This window comes from Marmota marmota, unplaced genomic scaffold, assembly GCF_001458135.2.
Source record: "Marmota marmota marmota unplaced genomic scaffold, marMar, whole genome shotgun sequence".
In the NCBI taxonomy this organism is placed as follows: Eukaryota; Metazoa; Chordata; class Mammalia; order Rodentia; family Sciuridae; genus Marmota; species Marmota marmota.
Window position 1 is genome coordinate 3,146,525 of NW_026000101.1, and position 23,682 is coordinate 3,170,206.

A 23,682-nucleotide genomic window follows, 5' to 3' on the forward strand; every position below is an offset into this window, starting at 1 on the left:
CCCCCCCCGTTTTTAAAAATTTTAATGGTAAAATGAATGTAACATAAAACTTACCTCTTTTGAACATTTTTAAGTGTACAATTCAGTAGCAATTAATTACATTCACATTGTTATACAAACATCACTACTTTCCATTTTTTTAAAGGTAAAGATTTTTTCCATATATTTATTTAGTTAGTTGTTGATGGACCTTCATTTGTTTGTTTATTTATATGCAGTGTTGAGAATCGAACTCAGTGCCTCACATGTGCTAGGCAAGCGCTCTACCACTGAGCTACAACCTCACTACTTTCCATCTTTAGAACATTTCCATCATCCTAAATTGAAACTCTCTATGAAACACTAATGCTCCATTCTTCTCTCTTCCCAGCCCTTGTACCTCTATTTCTACTTTCTGTTTCTATGAATTTTTATGTTTGTATTTTATGAATATGATTTAAATTGTAGGGGTAATTCATATTGCATATTACATAATCAATGACTGTAAGGAAGAATAATCCAGTGAAGAGATGACAAAGCTCATCTTTTCAAAGTGAGTGATATTAGAGAGGTAGTTTATAGTTTTGAGAAGAGTTATATAGATCAGAAAAATGCCTAATGGAAAATGGAGACAACTAGGGAAGGAAAGAAGGAACAAAAATCATGACCCAAGGGCAGCTGAAGAAACTGATGTCAGTGGGGAAAACCCACACTACTTTGTGGTTTTCAGTAGCTAGAACACAGCTTAGGAGCTCATGCAAAGGAAATGTAGTCAGATTGATGGCAGGTTGGAAGAAAGCTGGGACTGGTATTCAAGTACTTGGAAGAGTTAAAAGAAGGGTATTTTTCTTTAAAAGTTCTTGGTCAACTCCATAGTTGACCATGGGATTTTGGTCAGGTGGGAGGGTCTAGTATGTCAAAGTGAACCAACTTCCCCTGCTAGATAGGGGCATTTTTACTTAGGACATGTCTCGTTTTTCCATGATTTGTGCAGTTTTGTGAATAAGTTTGCAAATAGATACGTGGTAATTTTAGGACATTATTCCCAAGAGAACACTGGTTTATATCTTTAATGTTGTTTAGCCCTTACTTTTTGGCAGAGTCAAGTAACTATGCACTGTTTTATAAAGAGTGCTTGTAATGTGCTAATGAGTTCAACAAAAGTCTTGAAACTAGATAGATCTCAAATACTTTATGGGAAAGAAGTTAATTTTACATCTTATTTTTTTTCTAAAAATATGAATTGAAAATCTGATTAGGCATCTCAAGTATATGAAACATGAAATAAACATGAAATAAGGGGCACAAAGTTTTATATAGTGGAGAGAAGCCCAGGGTTCTGTGTCACAGGGTCACTCCACAGGCCATCTAACTTCCATCCTGCCTTCTGCAGGACTCTCTGAAGTTTTTCCTTTAAGATATTCTGTGCATTTTTTTATCTCTTAATTCTCATTCACTTGGAGGGTTGGTGTATTTGAAAGGGGCTGGGACTTAGAGTCAATCCTGGCTTAGGTCTCAGCTCTCTTCATTACTGCTTGTGTGGCTGTAAGTATGTCACACAACACTTCAAAGCCTCAATGTGTCCTCTGAAGTGAGCTAACAGTGTCTGCCTTGGACTGTACGTGCTATGACTGCTCCAGATTTCAGTGACCCATGGGCTCTCACTGAACCCCAGTCTCTCTCTTGTTGACTGTCAGCAATGATGCCATAGAACATATTCGTTTAGTGGGCCACATCCTTTCCTTGTTACAGGCCAGGTCTCTGTTTTGCCCTTTGGATAGTTCTCTACACTGTGAATATTGAAAGTATCTAAATATCTTCAGGTTATATTGATTGACCGAGATTGACTGAAATGAATTGAAACCAAGCAGTATGATTGTTTAAGAGTGGAATCTTGCTTGCTTGTTTTTGGCTATCATGATACATTTATGTATCCATCTGTCCATCTTAGCATAAAGCAAGGCAATGTGAAGTGTAAATACCTAAGGAGGAGAAAAGAGAAACAAAAAAGGGATTAGCACAAATTGACTCTAAGAATATGTTCAGTGTAAAGCAGTGCATGATGGGGTCTTGTAATTCCCTTGGGGTAGGCTTATCACTCTGGAAGCCTCATGAATAAAGAAAGGCATTTCTGTATACATACCCTGTTTCCTGGGCTGTTCATTTAAATTCACAGTCTGATACACAACAGGTCTTTTATTCCCTCTAAAAAGGAGGACTAAGGATGTCAGTATTGTCTCAGAGCAGCTATAGAATTCAGTGTTGATTGTCCTGCTAAAATAGCTTGAGAGATTTATAATTTACTTTTTAATAAAAATTATCACTTTAACAGAAGAGCATAGGAAGTTTCCACAGTTCAAAACAATTAGAACCTAAAGTGATTGGACCTATAACTTGAAGGATTAATACATGAAGACAGAATAAAATAAAACTTAAGAGTTCATAGAAGTTGCTGTGAAATCTAGGTCATTTTTAACAAAAGCAGCTCTTCTGAGCTTGTGACTTGCCTAGTATCATTGAGCTAATCTAGAGTAGCACTAGAGGATTTGGGGTCAGAGGACTCATATTAACTGTCCAACTTCACTATTCCTTCTACAGAAGACTTGGGTCATATGAACTCCAGTTTACTTTTACTATTTTGAAAAGTATCATTCTCTTAGGGTTTAGAAGTATTTCAGGCATCACCCTGCATGTTAGTGGAACTATATGTTACAGCAGGAGCTGACTAGGTCTTTTTCATTATGTCCCTAGTTTCCTGCAGTTGTTCCATAAATATCTTTGGAGTGCTAAAAAAAAAAAAAAGGAGATTACTAGATGGGATGAAAACCATCTAAAAATGAATTTTTAAAAAAAGTGAAAGAATTTTCTTAATTTCTTAAGACGAAAAAAATTCCCCTTCTGAACTAAATTGCAACATTGAAACTATCATCTCAGTGTTTTGATAGAACTGGGGCCATGCTCTCCTGCTGGGAACTTAGCATCTTTCTAAGTTTTCTTAGTGAACATATTAAGGAGAGAAAATTTTGTTGTATTTTGTGCTTATTTTGCATCTTCTCCTGGAGTATGTCAGAAGGACTGTAGGAATTCTTCTTCCTCATACATATGGAAGTGTGTGCTCTATTCCTTGACACTGAGTGTCTTGCTTGTCTTAAATCTTGGACATGGTGACCAAGTTGTTTGAGGAAACATAAACAGGGACCACATTGACTTTCTTACGTTTCATGCCAGACTGGGAATTGGGGTTGTTTTTGCTCTAGTTCTGGCTCTTCTGTGAACTAAATAAAATGTTCAATTATTTGGTCCCTTCTCTCCTGAGCTTCAATTATTTTTTCATCTGTAAATGGGTAGGGTCTAACCACTTGATGGTTTTTTCTTTTTACCCTTTGTATATAAACTATCAGCTCTCAAATGGGGATCATTTTTTTTTTCTTTCTAGTTTATTGTTTAATGACTGGATGGCTTCTCCTCCTCATCGTCTCTTTAGCATGGAACTACCTCCCCAGAACTTCTAGCTGTTATGAAGAATTAAATTTAAACTTATGAAAATACATCCACTTAATATCACTAGGACAAATGATACAGAAGTCATGGCTTTTAGATGTTGTAGTTTTCCTATTGGATTCCTGTGTTTCTTGCTGTGGTATTTGGCACTTGGTGTATGGATTTTTACTTCCTGTAGCCAATGGTATTTCACTCCTTGCACCAGTCCTCTTGCACTAATTGTGACTTTTCCTGTCTCTTTCTAGGTTCACAGTTTCTCCTAGCATGACCCTGATCTGATCAGTGACCACAAGAATTGGCTTCTGTGTTTGGCATTGTAGTACTGGGGCCTGATCACCACCTACCACTGCAGAGCTGTCATGGCTGCTGCCTCTACTTCCACCCCTCTGATTTCACAGCCCCAGGTAAGTAAGTGATTCACACTAGCAGAGATTTGAGCTAATCATAGTTTTCATGAATATTTAAATTGAGTTTCAGAAGAAGCGTTCAACTATAGGGATTGTGTGCATCTCTTATGATTTGGTGGGTGCTTGGATAATGGTGCTTTTGTGAGTGAGGTGCCATTTAGTTCAGGAAGCAGCTGGAACAATGAACAAGTGATGTTAGTAAGCTGGCCTCTGTTTGCAGGGGCCTTGGTTTTCAGAGCTTTAGGATGTCTGTTACTCTAGGCATCAGACTCCAGATCAAGACAAGTGAGTAGTAAATTTTGCTGCTCTCCCTTTCTTTTTCTTTTTTTTGGGGGGGGTAAGGGTGCTAATGAAATAACTCAGAATGGATCAAGTTTTGCAATGCTGCCCTGTTGTCTTCCTCTTAGAATTATTATTTTGCTCTGACCTATTGTAGGAACTTGGAAACAAAATGCAATTCTAGAAACTTTTGGATGGTAGTCAAGGTAATTTTCCTGTACACCAAAGGATAGTGCAGTGGTACATCAGGGACGTTGTCTTTGTTTGGATTATTGGATAACCTGCTCTGAGTATTTAGTAAACTCGTTTAGGCTCAGCAGCAGCATGGTACAATAGGGAAATAGACTTGGAGTCAGCACGCCTCAGTTCACATCCCTGGGCCTTGGATTTCTGGGTTAAGGGCCTCAGCCATGCCGCCCTTCTCAGTTTCAGGTTCCTCACCTGATTAAATGATAGAATATATGTAAGGTACATGGAAGGGGCTCAGTGAGTATAGTTTCCCATGAGTTCTTTTTTAAGCTTCACTCTTCAGAGTGTGGCATTACTCTGAATCATTTATGAAAATCATTTTTAGGCCAAGGTTAAAGAAAAAAAGGAAGAGCCATGTGGATTGAAATTTGAATCTTGATGATACACACTTTTATTTCTGTGTTTTGCAGACTATTGAAATTCATATGTATTTTGAGTAAGGGTGCCTGTTCTTTTTAAAGAAGAGTGAAAAGAGGGAGAGAGGAAAAAGGGGCATTTTTACTTCATTTACTTTAAGTGTTTTCCTCGCAAAGACCTGGGATTTTATCATGTGGCTCAAGTCCTTGCTGTTCTTCACAGCTTTAGTATTCTTTTCTAGCATTTCTAGCATGCTACCTCCATCATGAGCTTTTTCTCTTTCTCATAAATGGATCATTGCCCTTTCAACATCCATTGACCTGGCACGTTTGGTTTTCTTTACCCTCAGTAGTCTTTTTGGTGCCTAAGAGTCTTAGCGAATGGCTAGAGAGATTTAGTTCCTGTTACCCAAGATCACCATTTCAAAGTCCAGTGCAGCTGTTCTCAGGTAATGACTGTTCTTAGCCTTATGTGAAGTGAGTAGGCCCTAGAGCAGTTTCTTGGTCTAGGTATTTTAGCATGCCAGTGTCCCTGCCATTTGTCAGCATTTCCAACAGCATCAACCTGTCTACACACACACGTTTCATGTTACACAAACTACTGATGAGTAATATAAATACTTTCAAATGACTCATTTAATTAGAATGTTTAACACCACCCAAGGCATAAAAAGGCCATATTTAATATAAACACATGGGGAAATGTGTATTCATAAATTTTCTGTGGGAAGATTAGTTGGTGCAGTCACTTGGGGGTGGAGGGTGGTAATTTGACAATAGATATAAAAATTATATACCTTTGCACATCCCTATAAAAACTCTCACATGTGAGATCAAGCAAGAATGCATAAAGATATTCATCAAAGAATTGGTTAAAAACCAAGAAGTATAAAACTTTCTGAATATTCAATAGTGGAAGGACTTAATAAATTCAGGTATGTAAATATGATTGAAATACTATGTTCTAGTTAAAAAATGAGGCTATCAACACAGCTATATTGCCCTATGGAACCTTATGGGGGGCAGAGAAAGATGCAAATAATTCTTATAGGAAGATATCATTAAAACTGTAAAATGATGTGTTTTTAGAGACCAACATATGGTACATAAATTTAAATCCAAAGTGAAAAGTTCAGCACATACATTTCCAATAGAATGATATTGCCCCCAAGAGGGCCAAATTTGGATCTTGGGAGATGAAAAATTCCTCCAAAGCTTAACGCTACCCAGCAAAATGCTGTTTAGTATTTAATTTCCCATTAAAGAGAATTTAAATTTAATTAAATTTTTTTCCTAGAGGATCACTAATGAAAAGAAAAATGGTCAAAAAACGCTGACTTCTTGAAGGATGCACATGGCCCTCTAGTCACACTGTCTGGGTTAATATCCTGCCTCCAGCATTTACTGACCGAGTCACGGGGAAAGATGCTCACCCCTTGAAGGTTCCTCCATATGCTCATATACAAAATGGGCAGAGCAGTAATGGAGCCATCCTCAGAGAGTTGTTTTAAAGATGATCTCAGAAAACATGTATAAAACTTAGAATAGTTTCTGGCACCTCTGCCCGTGATATTAGCAACTGTTCCTGTTTAGCAAGCTCTACAGGGCTGGGGATACAAGTGTAGATAAGATAAATAAGGCTTTTGTCCTGCTGGAGTTTAGAAACATAGTAGAAGATGCACAGATTAGGGAACAAAATATTACAACCCTGTGTCACAAGTGCCATGAGACAGGAAGTAGAGATGTTTCAGGAGTAAAGCAGAATACCCAGAAAATAAGGACTCAAAGTATCAGGCAAGACTTCTTGAAGGGAGCTAATGAAAGAGTGTATTATTTTAGTAAGAGAAAGAAAGAGCAGGTGCAGATGTCAAATGTCCCAAGGTGAGACCGGGTGCATTACTTAGAATTTGGTTCAGGTGCTCACAGTATAGTAGGGCATGGGGTTGTAAACAGTGATGTCCCTAGAACCACCCCTGCTACTCCACAAAGGCCAATTGTTACGTTTTTAAGAATTTTGTGAGCCAGTTTTTCTTTATACTGGTAGCTTGAAATTAGCCAGGATGGAGTGTTTACAGAAACTGGTAAATGTCACGAGTTAGGTTGTAAAGCTGGAGATTTTGCAGGGCCTTGCATATTATATTAAGTAATATAATATTGATCTTAAAGAAGCCTATGTTGTTTACTGGTTACCCAGGCTTTGGAATCTTAGATCTGGATTCAAGCTCTGATTTTTGACATTTCTGCTGAACAAATTCTCTATCAATGTCAACCATGGTTGTTGTCTCATTATTGTTGCCACATGTTGGGAACTTCCGATTTTGAAGGAGTCAGCAATAAGCTGGGACATTAGGTCACAAGGAGAGGTGGCTTAGGGGAGATGAAGGCCATTGGGTCACTTGTTCCAGGATCCTCTGATTATTTATGAGCCCAATTATATGTTAGTCTTCCAATGGAATTTGTACAAATCGTAGTCCAAGGCTAGCTTGCCCTTGCCTCTAAGCCTGATGTCTTCTCTTCCATTAGCAGTGTTCAGAGAAAGTTAAAATTATTTAAATGCAGAATCTCCTTAGACAGCAAGTAATGAGAAGTTCATTTAGACATCTTAGCCTGCTATTGTCCGGCATGTGCACTTATACACTCTTTTAGAGTGAATTCAGGGACCTATGTAAAGATACACTCACATTCAAGTGTGAATACTTTTCCAAGGTAAAAGCAACAATTAAAAAAAATAAAAAAGAAAAAGCTTTTGATTTTGTTTGTTTCTCCAATCATTTGGTAACAAAAACATTTTTCTAGTTAAGGCTGCCTAATACTAGACATAAACTAATTAATATGAACCAATAGCCTGTAATTGTTTCAAACAATAATAGGGAAGAAAGCTTTCATTGTCACCCCTGCTGGGATTGCTATGCAGTTAGTGAAAGATAGGCCTTGTGCTTTGAAGTGGGACAAGTTTGTATTCTCTGCTTTGCTGCTGCAAGCCGGATTTTGGTTTACTCCTGCTGTGAAAGCACCTTACAAAGCTAGGTGAATCCTAGGGCGAAACTAGACTAGAAGCCTCAGGATGTTGCTGACTTACAGTTCTGCTCTTCCAAACACTGAGCTGATAAAGAGCTTCCTTATCCACAGGAAGCTCCAAGGATGTGTTTGCAGGCAGGAAACCTGTTCATCACTAGGTGAAGTTAATGTGTTCATGTCTTGGGGTCATTGAGGGGATGGGATGGGATAGGAAACTGAAAAACTTAAGTTGCCACTCTCAGTAGCCATGTTCTCTTTCTAGAACTCTGTTAAGCATTCCCTTAATTGTGGTTGATCAGGTTGCTGTGGCTAGAATAAGTAGAATTTAGATTAAAAAAATTAAAAAAAAATTTTTTTGGTGGTACTACTTGGGATTGAATGGGGGTGCTCTACCAACTGACCTCTAACCCCGTCCCTTTTTATTTTTAAATTTGAGATAGAGTCTCACTGAGGTTGAGGCTGGCCTCAAACTTTCAATCTTCCTCAGTCTCTTGAATAGCTGGGATTATGTGTGTGTGCCACTTGTAGCAGGCTGTTTTCATTTTAATGGAGGGGTCAGTAGTTTAATATCTGAGTGTGTGATTTGGCTTTGTTCAAATCCAAGGCTGGTAATAGAGGCAGAATAGGTGTCTGAGAACAAGGTATTTAACTCCCACACCTGTGATTTCAGCAAGGAAGGAATCTGTTCCTTCAGCATTTTACAAGGTGTTTCATTCTGTCTCTCATGTGCTGAGGGACTGTTTTGGTTTTTAGCCAAGGACATAAATATATTTTGATCTTTTCAAGTGTTTTCTGGTAGCTTTCAGTTGAAGTATTTCTTTAATTCTTCTTCAATATTCCAATAAAAGGTGGCTGGTCTCTCTGCATGTTGTCTGTTGGAAGACAAGTGTTTTTGAACATTGATACCTATAGATTCTCCAAAATTCCATTGTATTTACAACATATATATTTTAGAAGGTTTTATTTGTGTTATTAGAGAGTGAGTATTTTGGATTAAAACAACTGAATTACACATTAAATGAGTTGCATTTTTTAGAAGTTAAAAGATTTTTGCATGTTTTTCTTAGAACTTTCAAACATTCACAAAAATGAAGAATCATACTGTGACTCTCAATATAGCCACCATCTAGACTGAATAGTTACTAGCATTTTGCCATAGTGTTTTACTTGCTCCCCTTTTTGGGGGTGGGAGTGTGAGAAGCATTTTAAAGTAAATCCTGGTAGCATGTCATCTCATCACAACCCTCACATATCAGTATTCATCTCTAGGAAATAATTTGTTTGCATAATTACAATACAATCGTCACATTAAACAAAATTAAAAACCCTTTACTGTCACTTTTGTACTCAGTTTGTATTCAGATTTCTCTACTTGCTTCTCTGAAAAGCATTTTTGCAGTTAGTGTGTTCAAAAACATTGATGAGATCAGTTTACTTATCTGCACAAAAGCATTTAATGTCTTATAAGGTTTAAGAATATAATTCCATTTTTCTACTTTATTTTCTAAATAAAGAAGATTATATTGATAATTAGACTATGTCACTATTGAATATAAAATTGAGACATACACAGAAGATTCTAATATAAATAAACTATTACAGTGGTTGCAGTTACTAAGTTCTGTATCTCTAACATAAGGAATTATGGATATCTTCTGATAGTGCTTTCTTTTAGACTAATGCATGAATGATAGCATGAAGAACTAATGCAGTATGAGTTAATTGCTATATGAAATTTCTGGTGACACATTACAAAGACATAGTGTGGTCTGACACCCTAACATGCAATTGAGAAAGAGAATGCATAGGCTTAGAAACAGATTTTGATTCAAAGTGAGGCCATTGTAGCTAAAAGGCCTTTCAATATAAGTATCTCTTTTAGCTTTATTTTTTTTAATAAAAAATAAAATAATGGAATTAAAATAATGTGTACTGTGCTCACAAATTTAAATGACAAAACATCTGCTCAGTGTTTTGTATAGTATCAACCCCTTTAATAGATACCAGGTATGCTAGTTCTTTCCATTTTCCTACTGATTATTCTGAGAGTTCTTTACAGAGAGAAAGTTGTTCCTGCTACATATGGTCTGTGTATATAATGTGCATATGTGTTATGCCAGAAGATCCATCAAAGGATAAACACTCTACAGAAAACTCCAATGTATTGCCAGGAATAAATGCATATGGAGATAAACATTGAGATTTCTGACTTACTCCAACTTGAACCATGTTTCTATTAGGAATTAGATTTGTTCTCATATTGCCATTTAAATTCATTTATGCCCCTTCTTTGTTTATAAACTCAGATAAAGTTAGAGAGGATATCTTCCTTTGGAATCTGAGAGCACATTTAAATTTTCTTTTCATAAGATAAAATGTACAGGATAACCTAGGGTAAATCACAATGATAGCTTTCTTGTTTGTAGATTTTTCTTTCTACTACATTTTTTAATTGGCTTAATATTTAATGATTAATAGAGTTACACCTCAAAGTGTATGGTATTTTCCTTCTTACTGCTCATATTTGTGTTTTGTCTGTTATTCTTTTCACACTCCTAGGTTCACCAGATACTTTTATTTGAACTTTTCTTGCAGATTTGCCATGAATAAACATAAAGGTAGGACAATGGCCTGCTATTTTTACCATAATCCTAAGAGTCCAGTGGTGTAGCTCAGTAATAGAGTGCTTGCTCAGCATGAGAGATGCCCTGGGTCAGATCCCTAGCACTGCCCGCCCCCCCCCAAAAAAAATACAGACACATAAATAATAAATAAAAATAAAAAAATTCAAGATCTGTAACTTGCTGTAATAAAACTGTCATGGAAAAAAAAAAAAAAAAAAACCTCAGCCTATATTTTCTGTGTGTTGGTACTGCCTTTTGCTAATTGTATAAAGTCACTTAAGCACTGTCCTTAGTTAAACCTTCCCTTTTCATAAATGATTGTTCAAGCAGGCTCAGGCTGAATAGAAGTGAAAGTGTGTTGATATATACTGCTTAGCATTAGAAAAGGCTGTGGCAATAAAGCAACTTTCAAAGATTTAGACAACTTTTAGCTAAAGATCAAATCCTGCAGAAAGAAGAGTAGGATGTGGTTGTTGTTGAACTAGGTGGCTTCCTGATTTCAAAGTCAGAATGTCCAGCAGGTGATTTCAAAACATATTTTACTTAAGTGAACCTCCACCAGCCAGCACAGGGAGTTTTTGTAGTCTTAGTTCAGGCTTGGGAGGAAGATTGGATTCAGGTATGAGCCTTAACTCTGAGGGCTTTGCATACTCTAGAACTCTACTTAGCATTATCTTAATTGTGGTTGATTAGGTTACAGAACAACCTGGCAAAATAATGGAGGGCAGGACCCAGCAAGCATTCCAACCAATGGCCCAGTCGCTCGGGTCATAGTTCAGGGTTTACCTTTTGCAGACATGCTGGGTTGTGTAGAGATGACATGGATAGGTGTAAATTCCACCTCTGTGAGACATGTCCTTGCAGAGAGACTCAGCTGCTGCTCAGCCCACTGTCTCTTTCAAGAGTAGCTTGGAACACTAGGACCATCAAACCTGTACATGGGCCAGGTACTGTTGCGCACACCTGTAATCCCAGAGGCTTGGGAAGCTGAGACAAGAGGATCACAAATTCAAAGCCAGTCTCAGCAACTTGGCAAGGTCCTAAGAAACTTAGTGACACCCTGTCTCAAAATAAAAAATTTAAAAAGGGCTGTAGATGTGACTCAGTGGTTGGGCATCCCTGGTATAAAAACAAAAACAAAAACAAAACCCTGTACATGGGAAGTCAATCCTGTGGCAGTGGAGAAAGAAAAGGCAGAAAAAATAAGGTGGCAAATGATAGGGAACATAAAATATGAAGATTATAGTCATCTGTTACACCATTATATTTTACTGTTTCAACTGATGCTTTAGGAATATACATTTAAGCAGAATTCTTATATGTACTTTTTGCCTGAATTTTTTTAAAAGGTTTGGACAAAGAGGAGGCTAATTCTATTTTAAATATTACATGCTGCTTTTTTTATTGCATATTTTATGGTTTTCTCTAACCTAACCACAGAAAAAAAAAGTATAGTTTATAGAGACACACAATGTTGTAATAAAAGAGCACAATAAGGTAATGTAGTAGAAGATGTTAAACACTGAAAAGAAGCATATAACCCTGTCTTTTAAAATCAAAATGGAACAAGTTGATAAAGAAATATACATTCTGTTATTAGCCTGTACACAGAATGGACTAGAGGGAAATAATGTTTCATTTTTCTCACAGGACAAACTGCAAAATCATTTTGATCTTTTAGTTCAAGAGTGAATGCACTTTAGAGATGATATTTGGTTTGTGAAGGTTTAAGTCCTTTGGGTTTTGATTTAAATTTTTCAAAAGGACACATGTCACAGTAATAGAGTGATGGATCCTCCATCTTAAAAGAGGGTAACATTTTTCCCTTCATTTTAGAGGAATTTTACATGCTCTCTCCTTCCTTCCCCTCTTTTTGAATGGCTCAGACTGAACTAGATTTTTAAAAAAATAAAATACATTAAACACAATGAAACATGTAGAATTATAATACCATAATATATTCATTACACAGCTTTTATTTTGATTTAACTTCTTCATAATTTTTTGGACTTTAGTAAATAAAACAAATGAATAATTACAAAGTTGAAGTGCCTGATATTCCTTTCCAACTGTTTACCACCCCTTTGCCCAGAAAACTTAATATCTATCATTCTCTTCACATTTGATTGTAGATATATAACTATGTGAGAAAAATATAAAATATCTGTTGTAGATCTCTGCAAATTTTTCCCAGTCATAAGGATAGTATACTGCAGGTATACTTGTGAAATTGCTTTAGTCACTAGTATGTATTATACCCACTTTGCTTAACTGCCTTTTGGTAAATAAAATTCTTTTTGTTCTCTTTAGGCACATATGTGATTATACTCTAGCCAGGGTTAGAATTTTCAAGCTAGTGTATGAACATGTCCAGTTTTAGTGGTTTCACCAAACTATTTTTCAAAGCTATTGTACTGTTATACTTTCACCAGCACTGTATGACTGTCCTTGCCAACTCTTGATTTTTTCAGAGTTGTTAACTTCTGCCAACCCCAAGGAAATAAATTGGATCTCACTGTAGTTTGTATTTAACTTTCTGTGATGCCCTGTCCTTTCCTCTTTTTCCCCCTTATTTTACTGGCCTAACAAAACCACTAGTGCATGTAAAAGCACTTGAGTTAACTTTGTTTTGTTTTTGTTTTAAAAGGGAATGTTTCCATGAAATTTGACAATTTACTATACGTGTTTGGTAGCCACCTTTTTTTAAAGGAAATTAATTCTTTTCTAAGTCTAAATTGCCAAACTATCATGAAAGTTATTTAAAAAATTATGTTAAAAGTTATAGCCAGGCATAGTGGTACATGCCTGTAATCCCAATGGCTTGGGAGGCTGAGGCAAGAGCCAGCTTTAGCAATGGCGAGGTGCTAAGCAACTCAATGAAACCTTGTCTCTAAACAAAATATACACACAAAAAATAGGACCGGAGTATATAACTTGGTTGTTGAATGCCCCTGAGTTCAATCCCTGGTACCCCACACCCCAAAAAAGTTATAAAACATGTTTTCCATGTCTTATGACAAATGACTTTCTTCCTCTCCTTAAATTTTTTGAAATGGTTAATTATATTAGCACATTTTTAAATGTTAAATTATCTTTGGATTCTGGAATAAACTCTACTTAACATATACATACCCTATGGTTATCTACATATCTCTAGGTTATCTACATATCTACATCTATACACATTGCTGGATTCAATTTACTTGCATTTTATTTAGGAGCTGTCATTTACATTCTTAAATAAGATTGACTGGTGATTTCTTTCTCTCTCTCTCTCTCTCTCTCTCTCTCTCTCTCTCTCTCTCTCTCTCTCGTAACATGGTTATGTTGGTTTCTTACAAAGGTAACCAAATAAGCTTACAGAGACATTTAAGATGGGAGTGAAGGCATTGGAGTGAAAGCACATTAAGGGAAGAGAATACCTTTAGACTTTAAACCAAGTGTGCATATTCACCTATTAAGGAATATGAATGGAAAGTATAACTCTTGAACCTGCAGTAGTGGAAAAGGGGGGCCACAATCTGTTCAGCTCAGTTTGGGTTCATTCATTATCTGACACTCCTGGGACCTGTTCTGATTCTTCTGCGAATGCTCATGGTTTCCCTCCTGTGCTGTTATTCTTTTGGAATGATGAGTTCATGATCAGTGAGTCTAACTTGAGAGAATCCTGCATGGCTACACTGTGAGGGCTAGGCACATAGACGAGGAAGGGTTATGGGAATATCATGAATTCAGGACCATGGTTTGTATTAATTTCTCCTCTTGTTGAGATCTCAGAATTGAGTCTAATTTTCCATAACAAGCTTTTGTGATTTATATGTTTGAGGTCATGATTTCTTAAGAGACTCTTTTTATTTTACTTATTTTCTAATTTGGAGGCTAAATTAAAACTGATCTGTTCCCTTTTCTCCGAAGTGCAAAAGGGTAGATTATTGATTTTTCCTGGTATACCCTTCTCTTGATGTGGATATCTTTAAGAGCTCTAGCTTTATGGGTGGATATCACTTCTAATTCATTGCCTCAGTCAAGGCCAAGGGTTTCTGTTTCCTAGTAGTGTTTAAAATCTTGTCCCTAGAGTCTTTGATAATCTGCTACTAGGGCAGCCTATCACATGGTTTGCAGTTTTCTTTTAGCTCAGTGATGTATCTAAAAGTCTATTTTTTATATTGTATCGAGCAAATTGTAGGGTTTTTAGTGATTTTTACCATTCTTCCTCTTGGGGACAACACAGAATTCTCTGGAAATTTGGAAAGTGTGATGATGATGATGATGACCACCTGTTCTTAGCCTGGTGGACAAAGGCTATGACAGAGAAAAAGCATTTTCATTGACCTACAATTGCTATATTTTCCATAGTTGCTTTATGCATATTTATATGTTATACTGAGGTTCTTTGTTGCTTTATAAGTGATACTTGATGTACTTTTTCGGATAAGCTTTTTAAAATTTGCATATTCTTCAGCAATTGTAAGGAGTCTAGGTTTAATACCTTTTGGAGTTTATCAGTATTGTTTTGGGCCTCTCTTCTACTTTTAGTGGGAAATCATAATTTTTTGTTTGCTTGTTTCTAACTGGAGACTCTAAGAAGATGAGAAATATTTTTCTTATCTGTAAATTTAATGGTATTTGAATAAATTCTGTGCTACTTTTCTAATCTTTATAGGGGGAGGAAGTATGTCAAGGTCTGATTATTTTGCATTTAAGAACTAGAATTGAAAAGGTTTTAGAGAGCCTTTATAGAGAGTGAGATCTCAGAGGAGTTATGGAACTTGATGAAGACCAAGTTAACTGGTGGGCATCAAAATCTGGAAGAGACCTGGTTAGCAGAAGCCATATATCAGGTCCTCACCCATGTCATTGTTATGCTTTATCAGAAGAGGGAACAGTGTTGGCCTGATTTATACCTTGTTTCTGTTTCTTTCTCCAGGATAGATTAAAACCTCTCTTTTAAGAAGAGTATGTCAGTAGAGTACGTATTTATATTCTTACCTGAATACTTACTAACTCACATAGGTATAATTACTAGTCTGTGAATTTATGCCAGGTGTTCCCTTTTCCTCTTGGTTAATGAACATGTCATTGTCTTGCAGGAGATTAGAAAGTGCATCAGATGAACTGAGAGTGGCTCTACTACAGTCAGGTGTATCATTTTGGTGTCCCTTAAAGGCAGGCATCATGCAGTCCATGGTATCACAGAATACTTGGTATTCTGTGAATGCTTGTGAATGTGTGAATGAATAAATGAAGTGCACAATGAGGATGAATAGCCTGTATGCCCCTTCAGAATTTAGGTTTGGCAGAATTGTTATGACTTCCCTCACAGATAGGATGAGGTAGACTTCTTAGATTTGGAACTCTCTTCTCTGTAGAGCAGCCCTTGAGCCCTGCCCCCAGTCATCCTGAGATGTAGTGATTAGAGGACGAACAGGGCTCCATTGTGGATTTTTTGCCATGAAAGACAATTTAATTTTCTATCTTATCTGTATTTTTGTTTCTTGGGCAGGGCAAAATTTGATAACTTCTTATAGCAGAAATTTCTAACTGTAGTAAGTTGAATTTTAGAGTAATCTTTTAAAAAAATATTTACTGTGTTTTATCTGAATATATTTTTGTTTTCCCCTAAATTTTTTATAATAAACATTGCTTTTCTAAAGAGAAAAAGAAAATCATTTCTAATCTTTTAACTTTTAAAAATTTTTCTTTTTTAGTTATATATAACAGTAGAATGTATTTTGACATATCCTACCATTTCTGATCTTAACTAGATAAACGATACAAATTTGCCATTTTACACATTGTTCATCCTTTCTCCCTTTTGTATTCTGTTTTTCTCCAGTAATATGAAAAGTCACCCTACTTTATTATTTAATTTAGTGGGTTTTGAATCAGCATATTTTAAATTTATTTTGAAAATTGTCACAGTTTAATATATTTTGCTTGTTTACCCAGTAATAAAAGAAATTTACATATATTTACATTCTGCTCCCTGAGTTCAAGATCTTATTAGTATCTTTAGTGATTTTTTTGGTCCCAGATTATTATTAATATTTTTATAGGTATAATTTCTTTTAAGGATTATTGTGGATATCTGTTTTATAGTCATGTGAAAACAGTCATATGCCTTGTAGGTTTCCATGCTTGCTGCCAGTGTTTTTGCTCTATTGCACATGTGCTTTTGTTGTTTTGGTTTTTTCTTTACTTTTCTCATGACTTATTTTTATGGGTATTTTCCTTAGGAGCTAAACACATATGATGTTATTTTCTGCACTCTGCATGTCTGGTACTGTTCTTTTTGTCCTCATGTGAAAACATCAGGGTAGATGAATGTGGGGCCTTCCGGATCTCAGACATTTTCTCCACAAAGTAGAGAATCTGATTGTGTGGGTCCTGTCCTTAGGAATTCTATATCAAAAGCTTATAGTTGTTCTGTTCTCTCTCTTACATATGTGATTCAGTTGTATTCTATTTAATTGTTTCTCTATACTCCTAATATTTTTTTACCCTGAGATTCCAAAATCATATCAAGCTATATTTTAATTGTTTTTAATTAACTTTGTTTTGTAATTTATATAAACTTAAACCAGGAAGCTGAAGTCTTTTTCCTTAAGCAATAACTTCTCTTTATTTGGAGCTGTGTTTCTTCAGCTCTGCTTTAGTCTTTCTTGGATTCCCAGTAGGACTCAAGTTTTTCCTATGTTCTTATCATCTCTGACCCTCTTTTCTGAGTGCTAGGTGAATTTATTAAGTCTTCTATCTGCCATTTCCATTTTCTGGAATTTTTATATGTTATTGCCTGTGTTGCTGTTTTTAATTCAGAAATTGTTTTTCAATTTGTTCGTGTAGGCACAATGATGACTTTCAAAGATATTCATTACTTAATCCTCAGAACCTTACATGGCCAAGGGGACTTTTCACATGTGATTCTGTTAAGAGTTTTGAGAAGGGGAGATCAGCCTGGATTATCCAAGTGGGATTAGTGTAATCACAGTGTTTCTTAAGAATGGAAGAGTGAGGCAGCAGAGTCCATACAAGAGTGATGCGCTGAGAGAAAGACTTGACTGGAATTACTGGCTTCTGATGGTAGAAGGGGTCATAAACCAAGGAATGAGGGCAGTCTGTAGACATAAGAAAAGAGTCTTCTGTAGAGCCCCTGAAAAGGAACATAGCCTTGCCAGCACCCTGGTTTGATTCCACTTTTTACTTCTGATGTCCAGAACTATAAGAATAAATTTGTATGTTCAGCTGCTAAGTGTATAGCATTTTATTATAGTGGCAATATGAAAGTAATTCAATCTCCATGTAGTTTTTACTGGGATTTTTGTTATCTCAATATGACTAATTTTATTTTTAATTCTAGTACCCTAAGAAAGCACATTAAGAATACAAATCATAAATATTCTATAATTTAATCTTTCTTTTTTCCCCTCTCTTCTTCTTCCATAAGTCTGCTATAGTGGGAGGTGCTGGGTATCAAACCCAGGTACATGTGCATCTGAGGCAAGCATTCTACTGCTTAGCTATATCCCCAGACAAGATTTTAATTCCTAGTACATTTTTCTGTTCCTTGAGTATTCAGTTGGTAATTTTCATGAAATGCAGAGTTCTTACCCAGAATCCTCTTTGTATAGAATTTTAAATCTAAAATAGACTTTATATATCACTTAGTCTGTTTTCCTCATTTCACAGAAGATAAAATTGAATTTCAAAAAATAATGTTTTATCACTATAATATAGTCTAGTATTTATGGTGTCAGGACTCAGTTTCTTTCTTTCTTACTTTTTTCTTGTACCAGGGATTGAAGGGGCGCTTAACCACTGAACCACATCCCCAGCCCTTTTTTTATATTTTATCTGGAGGTAGGGTCTCATTGAGTTACTTAGGGCCTTGATAAGTTGTTGAGGCTGGCTTTGAACTTGTGATCCTCCTGCCACAGCCTCCCAAGCCTCTGGGATTACAGGTGTGCACCACTGTACCCAGCTCAGCACTCAGTTTATGAGAGAACAAGAATGGGTAGAACTGAGTCACATGTTGTCTGCTGATTTAGAACCTGAAATCCCATTGGGGAAAATCACCAGTTTTAAATATCTTAGCATATTATGGCTCAAAATGATATATTTTTTTTTTTACTTTTTACTTCATTATCCTTAACTGTATAAGTTTAAATAAATAGAAAAAAACCATAGTTTTTATGTTTGGAAAAGGTTAAGAAATTGCACATATCCCTTCTTGATTTAGTAATTGGTTTTCAGAAATTGGAATGCTGTGAAAATCACATCAGCTTGATATTTGACTTAAAAAAACTCTTTGTCCAGAGAAAGTACATGCTTATAGGGGCTAATAGAAAAACATAGTTGTACATTTATATTTATACTTTCCGTATATTCTTTGAAGAAAGAAAACTTGGAAATTATGAACATTTTTGTAGTTGTATTTAATGTATTAATGTAGCTAACATTTCTTTAGCATCAAATCCATCTGACAGTTGCTATTATACAACAATGAAACAGTATTTGTATATTTAATCTTCACTTGAATAGGATTTCTAACCCAGTGGAGGAGGATCAACTGAGAAATCAATGGAATATAAATTAGAAAATATTTGGCTATAAAGGAGAAACAAAATCAAAACTCAAAGGAGAACCTGAGATTGTGGGGGACCTTTGTTTTTTAAGAGAAGGCACAGCCTTAATCTGGAATGTTCGTAGGAAAGAGTAGTAATGGAGGGAGGAGAAAGGGAAGAAAAAGAGAGGGATGATAATGGGAAAGAAACTGAAGACAAAAGAGAAAGGAAGTAATTGATAGAACAGGCTCTTGAAATGGTAGGAAGCAATGAGATTAGTGCACGTGGGTGGCAAAAGGCACATGTTCTCTATTGTTTCAGAAGAGGGGTGAAAGAGTTGTGTATTAAATGGGTAATTTTTTTTTGTGGGGGGGAAGTGTTCCAATCTGATGGTTTCAATTTACCTCTGGAAACTGTTGATGAAAAGAGGGAGAGGGACTCAAAAGTTTGAGAATATTAGGTAGTTTAGTGATTGTGCAGAATATATAGAGTAATAATTAGGGGGAAACCATATCGTCACATGGCATAGATTACCAGTTGAGGAGAGACATGGTAAACTTGTGCTGGCATCAATCTCTAAATGTGTGAATTTTCTCCAGGCTCCCTCAGAAGCCTTAGTACCTGTGGAAGTTACAACAAACTTGGATTTGTCCAAGACTGGTGTTATTCAAATATATTGTTTTGGAAGCACAGTGCGGCAAAGAAGTTATAAAACCCTCTGTTCCCTTTTCTAATAGTTCCAAAATTCATGAAGCTCTAAAATTAAAGCTTTATTGTCACGAGCCATCCATGGGTTGCATGTGGGTCACCGTGCTTGGAAGCCTAGTGGATAGAAATATCTGGTGTCTCTGGGATGACCAGTGGACATTTTCTCTGGTCAATTGCCCAGAGACAGTGTGAATTTCTATCCCACTCTGCCATGGCCCACACAGCACCTGAGATAGGTGTGACCTACCAAGATGTCAATCAACCTGCAGACTGCAAGACATCATGAAGTAAGACTTCACCCTTGAAACCTTATTCCTGCCTTTGATTTACCCCCTTAAATAAACACCAGAGCCATCTTTTCTTTGTCTAGTTCTAGCACCCATGTGGACTAGATCTATCAGGGGCTTTGCTTTTATAAATATATTCCTGAATATTTGTGTTTTGTTATTCATTAATTATTTGAGACTTTAAGTTTTAGTTTTAACTGCCCAATGAGACGTTGGTTATCACCCCCATTAGTTTATAACTCATTTGGTAGCAAAACTCTGAAATAATTTACCTGAGGCTATTTATAGCCTTCACTTATCAAATTTAATATATATTCATATGTTTTGCCTCACAAATCAATATGTGTGATTATGGAGTGCTGCCTCAGCCTCTACTGGGGATGCTATACATGAAATATGCACATATAACTGTTCTTAAAACCAGAAAAATTCTGAATTGTGAAAGACATCTGGCCCCAATATCTTCAGGAAGGGACTGGTTCCTGTGTTAGCAATAAAGAAGTTGAAATGAATTATTATGGAATTTAAGCTGGACAAGAGAAAAGGAGAAGGTGGGAAGGGTATTTCATTGGGAAAAGTAGAAGGGTCAAGGAAATAGATAATTTCATAGAATCAAGGTTCTTCTGGGTGTGGTGATGCACACCTGTAATCCCAGTGGCTCAGGAGGCTGAGACAGGAGGATTGTAAATTCAAAGCTAGCCTCAGCAACTTAGGGAGGCCCTAAGCAACTTAGTGAGATCTGCCTCAAAATAAAAAATAAAAAGGCCTGGGGATGTGACTCAGTGGTTGAGCACCCCTGGGTTCAATCCCTAGTACCAAAACAAAAACAAAACAAACAAACGAAAAACCTAAGTACTGGAGTTCCAGTGAGATAATTTGAAGAATAGGAAATCATAATGAGCAATTAGAATTTCACAGGTATTTTCAAAGGGAGTCAGTTCTAGGTGGTTGCAGGGTATGACCATCGCTGTGGGCGGCTGAGCTGTAATAGAAGAAAAGGTCATTAGAAATGAGGTCAAGAAAATGAAAGGCAAGAAAATTAGATTAGCCAGAATAATGACAAGATATAGGGTAGATGGGAACACTATAAGCCAAGCTCTCTGATATCTAATGGGTGAGACACCGTGAAAGGTACATGAGATACTATGAGGAGCAAAACAATGTCCTTACTTTGCCCCTGGATCTGTGGATCTTTAATGAATGGAAAAGTAAAGAGGTCAATAATTATACAGCATGTTATGTATAATGGTAGAAGTGTGATCTCAAACTATTAAAGTCTAGATAAGGAAAGAGACTTTATATGTCTGGACATGTCCAAAGACTAGCCACTTAGATGTTTTGAAATTTTCCATGTTTTGTAAACATGAAATGCATAACCTATCAATATTCAGTAGAATATTTTATCAAAATAGTAGTTAAAACTGTCATATTTGCTAGGTAATTTACTAGAAGCAAAGCAAAAAAAAAGGCAGAATGTGCAGTATCTTCAAGAAATATTTTCTATATTTAAAAGTCTCAGACAAACTTAAGGTTTCAGGCAGAATGATTTTTTTCTAGGAGATGTGTAATTTTCTGGTTTCTTCTCTGTTACCTTTTGTTTTCTAATTTTGTTTTAGTTTTATTGACTACCCTTATTATTCTATTTTAGACTATCTCAATCCCTTCTGGATTCAAGTGAGAGTATAAATAATAAGCAAATATATTCTGATCACTGATGCTGAAAAATAAGTTAACATGTTATAAAGTTTTGTCACTCCACATTTGAAAAGATATACTTCATCTAATCTAAATATATTCTACTTCTTGTAGAGTAGTGTCAAATATCAACTGTTCCTTGGAGGTTACATTAGGTCCTCCAGAAAGAAGTTGTTCTCTAGTATCATAGGTTGGTTGATGAATGCTATTCTGGGGCTGAGGAGTCTTGGGGGTAAGCTGTGCTGACCACAGGAATGTTGAGCAGCAAATGCTGGCTTTGGCCAGAGAACCTTTGATGCATAGTGACCTCTTTGAAATGTTGGAACTGATGGTGCTTGTGGGAACCTGCATTACCAAATGTCCATCACAGATTGAACATACTATGTGAGAATAGAAATGTAGAATAATAGGGCAATGATACCCTATATATAAACCACCTCTGTTTACAGATTCCCTAAATAACAGATGAAAATAGATTTTACTATGGCAAATAGTTCAATTGCAATGTTCTGCAAAAATTTTGTCTGTCTCGTGTATTTTAAGCAAGATTTCTGGGCCATGTGGCTTTTCTAGTAGACTTCAATGACATGCAACCACCAAGCAGAGACCTTGTCATTTATTTAACTCCAACTGTCTTTAATCTTGTGGACTGTGAGAAACCTTAGGGTATGAGTATAATCACAGGATGTTATGCAGGATCAGATTTTCAAATTCTTTGCTTTTGTTTTCTGCTGCATGTACTAGAGAAGTCTCATGTTATCTGTACATCTTTAAATTTGGATCTGTGGTTTCTTTTTTCTCTTTTCATCATCTTTCCTCCTTTTTCTTTTAGTTCACAGCCATGAATCAACCACAGTGCTTCTACAATGAGTCTATCGCCTTCTTCTATAACCGGAGTGGAAAGTATCTTGCCACAGAATGGAACACGGTCAGCAAGCTGGTGATGGGACTTGGGATCACAGTTTGTATCTTCATCATGTTGGCCAACCTACTGGTCATGGTGGCAATATACGTCAACCGTCGCTTCCATTTTCCTATTTATTACTTAATGGCCAATTTGGCTGCTGCAGACTTCTTTGCTGGGTTGGCCTACTTTTATCTAATGTTCAACACAGGCCCCAATACTCGGAGACTGACCGTTAGCACATGGCTCCTCCGTCAGGGCCTCATTGACACCAGCCTGACAGCATCTGTAGCCAACTTACTGGCTATTGCAATCGAGAGGCACATTACGGTTTTCCGCATGCAGCTCCATACACGGATGAGCAATCGGCGGGTGGTGGTGGTCATTGTGGTCATCTGGACTATGGCCATTGTTATGGGTGCTATACCCAGTGTGGGCTGGAACTGCATCTGTGATATTGATAATTGTTCCAACATGGCACCCCTCTACAGTGACTCTTACTTAGTCTTCTGGGCCATTTTCAATTTGGTGACCTTTGTAGTAATGGTGGTTCTCTATGCTCACATCTTTGGCTACGTTCGCCAGAGGACTATGAGAATGTCTCGGCACAGTTCTGGACCCCGTCGGAATCGGGACACTATGATGAGTCTTCTGAAGACTGTGGTCATTGTGCTCGGTAAGTTTTGTCTTGACTATAGCTTCCTTTATGGATATTCAATGTCTTAATATAAACCACATTAGATTATAATAGCAGTAAATAACAATGTGAATATTCACCTGATGGAAATGGTAGGAGACCCTCAATGTTACACAAAATTACACATAAGAGGTTGTGAAGGGAAAGTGTGGGGGGGGAAATAAGGGAGAGAATTGAACAACAGCAGATGAGGTAGAGAGGGAAGATGGGAGGGGAGGGGAGGGGGGATAGTAGGGGATAGGAAAGGTAGCAGAATACAACAGTCACTAATATGCCATTATGTAAAAATGTGAGTGTGTAACCTATGTGATTCTGCAATTTGTATTTGGGGTAAAAATGGGAGTTCATAACCCACTTGAGTCAAATGTATGAAAGATGATATATCATGAGCTTTGTAATGTTTTGAACAACCAATAA

General features: G+C 36.6%; 1 protein-coding gene across 7 annotated transcripts in view; it reads left to right on the forward strand.

The window, feature by feature from the left end:
- Positions 1-23,682, forward strand: part of Lpar1 (lysophosphatidic acid receptor 1) — a 136,768-nt gene that overhangs the window by 64,675 nt on the left and 48,411 nt on the right. For 5 of the 7 annotated variants that reach the window (XM_048783220.1, XM_048783221.1, XM_048783218.1 and 2 more), the window contains exons 2-3: positions 3,726-3,884; positions 22,497-23,244. In XM_048783220.1, the coding sequence (XP_048639177.1) occupies positions 3,840-3,884; positions 22,497-23,244 (793 nt within the window). In that variant the 5' untranslated portion in view covers positions 3,726-3,839. Of the gene's footprint in view, positions 1-3,725; positions 3,885-4,001; positions 4,173-10,348; positions 10,408-22,496; positions 23,245-23,682 lie in introns of those variants that run through there. The other 2 variants (XM_048783222.1, XM_048783223.1) reach the window with 2 other exon arrangements.